Source organism: Nestor notabilis, unplaced genomic scaffold (genome assembly GCF_000696875.1).
Source record: "Nestor notabilis isolate BGI_N333 unplaced genomic scaffold, ASM69687v1 scaffold17445, whole genome shotgun sequence".
Classification (NCBI taxonomy): Eukaryota; Metazoa; Chordata; class Aves; order Psittaciformes; family Psittacidae; genus Nestor; species Nestor notabilis.
In genome coordinates, this window is record NW_009930808.1 from 6,478 (window position 1) to 12,120 (window position 5,643).

Here is a 5,643-nt window from a genome sequence, read left to right on the forward strand (position 1 = left end):
TCCACGTCTCGGGCTCCACTACTGTTATCACTGTATAGTAAGCTCATAGTAGCTAATCAAGTGCTACACGGAAATGCTCTGCAAGATGACAAAAGGATGTGTTAATTTAAAATACTCCAAGACTTCCCTTTCTAGTCAAATCTTTCCAACTAGGAAGATTTGGTTCTACTAAAATGACTGGTTTTCTTTTGTCCCAGTTTCTGTTATCTATCTTTTTTACTTACCTTTTGATATATAGGAAAGAGCACTGTATCCTGTCAGCCTAGTTCCAACACAAACACACACACCTTTTGGGAACTCTTTCATCTGACCCCTTAATTTCTGTAAAAAGAGGAATACTCTTTGTCTTTGCTATGCTTACTGAAAATGCCTCTTTACCCCTTCAATATGATTTACTTCTAAAACATTCAAATGTAATTTGCATTAAAAATGCTATACAAAACCAAGTTCTATTGGATGACAACAGCTCAATTCCATATTTACCTTTGCGGTGAATAAACGTTATTTAACATTTTCTGTATACAGTGATTCATAGGACAGGTTTCAAATCACTTTATGTGCATGCCCGCAAGTCCAGGTGCCCAAACCAGACAGATGTTGAGCTGCAAATTAAATTCAAATATACAGCACTGCTGATAACATTCAAGAACTGCCAACATGACTTTAAATTGAGTAAGAAGCTATACATGAGGTAAGGCTAATACTTCCACAGCAAAAAAGCTACCTACAAACCAGTAGTACTCAGGGTTTGTGCTCTTTTTTGATGATGAGGGAACTTCAAAGAAAGATCTGAACAACAAACATGAATTCTTAAAAGTCCAAGAAATTTTCATCTAACTCCATTTTTTAATGGTTACAACCATTTTCTTAGAATCCTACTGTGGGTAGTTTTCTATATAAGCCACGTTTCTTTGAAACACAGAGGTCATCACAAGGTGCAAGGCAGTATAAATAGGCTGAGGGCTATGGGGACAGGCATGTGAAACAAGCCCACTAAGCCCAGGTTAGTTTGATCTTCTTTTGCACAGCAGTATAGGCAAAGGTCCCTTGAAATAATACGAAATAATAGACACTGCCAGGGATGGGGCAGCCACAGCTTCTCTGGGCACCCTGTGCCAGCGCCTCAGCACCCTCACAGGGAAGAACTTCTTCCTAAGATCTCATCTAAATCTCCCCTCTGTCAGTTTGAAGCCATTCCCCCTTGTCCTGTCACTACAGGTCCTTGTCAAAAGCCCCTCTCCAGATTTCTTGTCAGCCCCTTTAGGCACTGGAAGCTGCTCTAAGGTCTCCCTGGAGCCTTCTCTTCTCCAGGCTGAACAAGCCCAGCTCTCTCAGCCTGTCTCCAGAGCAGAGCTGCTCCAGCCCTCGGAGCATCTCTGTGGCTTCCTCTGGACTTGCTCCAACAGCTCCACATTCCTCTTGTGTTGGGGGCCGCACAGCTGGATGCAGGACTGCAGGGGAGCCTCACAAAAGCTCCCCCAACAGCTTAGAATGGAAGCAGAAGAATCAATGCTTAGAAAGATGCTCTGTGACAGAAAGACTTTTTTTAGGCTTCCATCAGTAAGTCTCTTTCTCTGGAGAGAGAAAAAAAAAATAATCAAAACAAACTTACTTGCTCCCGTTGTTAAACTAATGTAACTTTTATTTACCAGCTGCTGCAGAGGATGATTAGTCCTCTTGTGAAATCTGTATTTCCCAAAAAATCACAGTAACTAAGTTAGGCCAATGGAGGGGGAATGCTGGTATGCAGGATACTGGAATCCACCAGCCAGCCTAGGACTGAAAGATTCACATTATTCTAAACCACAAGGGTGTACTTAGTGAGACTAAGAAAGGGAAGAGGAACATGTACCCTTTTAGCAATGTCATAAAGGAAGTCAGGAAGTTGCAAAGAGGAAAATATAACAGCTTTAGCCAAGTTCAGCTGTCATGTTAATTGCAAAAAAGTATGCAACTCTTCCCTTGGGCTCATCCTAGGAAAAAACAGACTAATTGAAATACTGTTCTTATAAGGAAGCAACCAGGATCTGACTCAGTAAAATCTCGATAATTGAAGACTTTGAAGATTTAAGTGCTGTGCAAGTGGTGTTCTCTTTACCTATTTGTTTTTACAGACACAGCAGGTATGTACAATAAGCTTACAGAAACAGAAGTCCTATAGCAGAGCCATCTGAATGAATGACTCACCGCAACCAGTCACCATCACAGTCTCACACAAAAATCCCCTTATTCTGTGATACACTCCGCTCCCACATGGAGCTTTTTGTCTGCATATGACCAAGGGGTTCATCAAAAAGAAGTGCAACTACCACTGTCTCTTCTCTTGAAATAGGGAAATTCAGGCACAAAGAAGCAAGTTAAACAAGGTGATTAAGAGAGAGATCTTTTAAATTTTGTTTATGTTTTACATAGGAGGGTTCCTCCTCCTCCTCCTCTTACCCATTTCATCTTATCTGTGATGAAAATCCTCCTTCCTCCACACCTGTATAGGTGTGAAGCAAGGAATAACTTTCCAAATCAATATCCACACTCCAGTTACTCAGATCATTAACCAAGGCTGAATTACTCCACCATAGTTTAAAATTACTCCTCCACAAGTTGTAACTATGTTAGTAGGAATTGCTTCCGTTTCTTGTGGCACTTATTTTATCCTCCACAAGTACTAACATAGATCCAATCTTGAACAGAGCAGTGCTAGAGCCAAACCAATTTTATTTTGAATGTCAGTGACAGGTTTCTCCCCTGATGAAGGTGGAACAGACAGTTCCTGAGCCTGGTCTAACAGTTTTACATGTTCCTCCCCTGGAGAATTCAAACAACTTTCAGGCTAGAAGAGTATGGATTTTAAACCTCAACCAGTATGTATCCCCAATTCATATCAAATTGCTACCCTTCTTTTTCAGTTACCAAATAGATGACCAGTGAAGTAAAAAAAACCTAACAAATATTCCCCCCAAAACACATTGTTTTTTCTTCCTATTGATAATGGCTGATATTGCTCCTCTGCGCTGAACAAAATTGAGTCAAATACAAGTACAACAATATGCAAATACTAATTTATAACAACTTGCCTACACCACAGCCTTTAGAATTTATCCTGGTAGCCTGCTCTAAGACTTCTTTCGTTTGGACAAGATCCAGTCTTCAGATAGAGGAAGAATGAAATTAAATTGGACCATTATTACATGGTAATTCTTGGTTTTGCTGGTGTGGAGTTTCTCAGGTAGAGGAAGCATTGAACCTATGTTTGGTAACACACCTGAAATGCCCACTTCTAGAGATAAGAAGCCCTATCAGACCTGACGAGTAGATGGATAATGGGTTTTAACTTGCACACACAAGGTACCCAAAGTACCTGGGCCAGAGAAGGCTGATTTCGCTCTCCAAGGCAACAGCTGTATTGTGTGACAACAGAAAGGAAGGTGCTTTCCATGCCAAATGGTAATGTGCAGAATTTGTCTGATCAGTACCTGTGCTGCAGAAATGTGGAATGCCCTAAGGATCAAGCCTTCAATCCCTAAGGATCGTGTCCCCCAGTTAAGACTACAAGGGGTCCCCATGCCCCAACTCTAACATCAAATCATAATGCTTCTTCAGCAAGCACCCTGTGCTATGCTGCTATTTACACAGTTACCTTATAAAGTGATTAGGTTGATCTGAGATAGCACCGTCAGACCAGAAAAGCAAACTCCTGCAAGAATAAACAGTCCTTATGATTCACAAAACCAATCTCAAAACAGAATTAAAGCCACTGTATTTTAAATCAACATATGCAACAAAACTCAGTATTCTGATTTGTGAAGTCCCATAATGTAATGGCGCCTAAGTAGGACTTCTATAGATTTTCATGCTCCAAAGAGCCACAGGATTAATTCAGAAACTTTCTAAATTGAAAGAAAAAATTACTGGTACCAGACAGTATCTTCATTTTGCCTGGAAAATTACACTATAATTAAAGTAACAGGGAGCAAATAAAAGTAATTTATCCACTGTAACAGATTTAAACTGAAATATGAAACAATACCTTTGAGCATTTAGCAAAGGTGAAGGAACAGAGCACAGAGAGTGTACCAGCTACCACGTAATACCACTGAGTATTACTCAGTAAGTATTAGGTACGATTAATTTCCACATGCCTTTTCCCAGGAAATTCACTCTGAGTAGTCATATAAATAAGGAGATCAATACAGAATACTATTCCAAATCCCTTTTCTTACTTGAAGCTCACAAACAAAATTAATCACACAGCCAGCAGGGGAAATGCCTTCAATACCTTCATGGTCTGGAAGAGTCTTTTTCTGCCTTGCCAAGAACAGTTCTGTACATAGAGATTTCTGGGTCATGAGACTGACAGACCAGTGGAGTGACTCTGGATCATTTGTTTATGAAGCAATACCTGCAACACTTATTCCCAAGCATATCAATCAATGGTCTACTGACAAGTGATAAGTGCTGCATTTGCATTGTGAGGTTTGTAACTACCATCCCTGTGGCCTCATCCAAGCAGAACATATAATATGATGCAAGTTCCTTTTAATTAATACCTGTAAAACACTTTCGTTTCAAAGGTATCACATGGATCGGCAAGCCAAAGCAATAGGAGATTCAGGCAGAACTCGTAACTGCAAAAAACAAATTCTGGTTTCTTGTTGAGATAGCAACTGTTTTTGGTTTTCTTAATAGCAGTAACCGTTCAGACTTCCAAGTCTCCTGGATAACCACTATACTTATCATTTAAATACGTGAACCTAATGACTTAAAATTATAACATTTGAGGCAAAAGCAATCCATTAACAACATTAAAAGCTCATGAGACACAACCAACAGCTTCTGCCACTGGAGCAGAGCAGCCTTGGGGGGTTTCTGAAGCCTTACAGGTGATTTCCAAGATGACTGAGAAGCCGTGGCCGCTCCATCCCTGGCAGTGTTCAAGGCCAGGTTGGACACAGGGGCTTGGAGCAACCTGCTCTAGTGGAAGGTGTCCCTGCACGTGGCAGGGAGTTGGAACTGGATGAGCTTTAAGGTCCCTTCCAACCCAAACCAGTCTGGGCTTCATTCTATGATTCTGTTTCTAAACTCAACAGCTCTGTATTTTTGTAGAGAGTGGCAGTACTTTATGGTAATTTCATTATCATGAGTAATAAGTTATTACTTCAATAGTGCTTTCCATCAATTTCATCTGTTTTGGATAAGCCACACCAAGTCTTTTCATTCTTAAATAAAAATCTCAGCCATATGTGGGAGGAAAACGTTTTAATTATATCCTTTATACCCAGTAGTTAGCTGAAAGTACTTCTCCATGTTCGCCTCTGACAACTTGTTCATGCTGCAGAGCTACCAGTGAGCAATGCAGACTGTGTTATGCCTTAGATACCATTGACAGAATGATTAAGAAAGTACTGATTATGAGGGAGAGGTAGGAAAAGGGAGAGGCAAAGTTACTGACTGCAATAACAGCTTATTTAACATCTTCAGTGCATTTTACCCTGTGTTCACTGTGCTAACACTTGCAAGAAAACTGCTTTGTGTTTTCACTGAATGACCACAGACCGGTTTGGGTTGGAAGGGACCTTACAGCTCATCCAGTTCCAACCCCCTGCCACGGGCAGGGACAACTTCCACTAGAGCAGGTTGCTCCCAGCC

The 5,643-nt window shown here is 40.7% G+C and overlaps 1 protein-coding gene across 1 annotated transcript in view; it reads right to left on the bottom strand.

The window, feature by feature from the left end:
* Nucleotides 1–47, bottom strand: part of LOC104406575 (TNF receptor-associated factor 6-like) — a gene marked incomplete at its 3' end in the record, with an annotated part of 5,721 nt that extends 5,674 nt beyond the window's left edge. Inside the window, exon 1 of the mRNA XM_010015604.1 lies at nt 1–47. Within this exon, the coding sequence (XP_010013906.1) occupies nt 1–47 (47 nt within the window).
* Nucleotides 48–5,643: the final 5,596 nt, after the last annotated feature.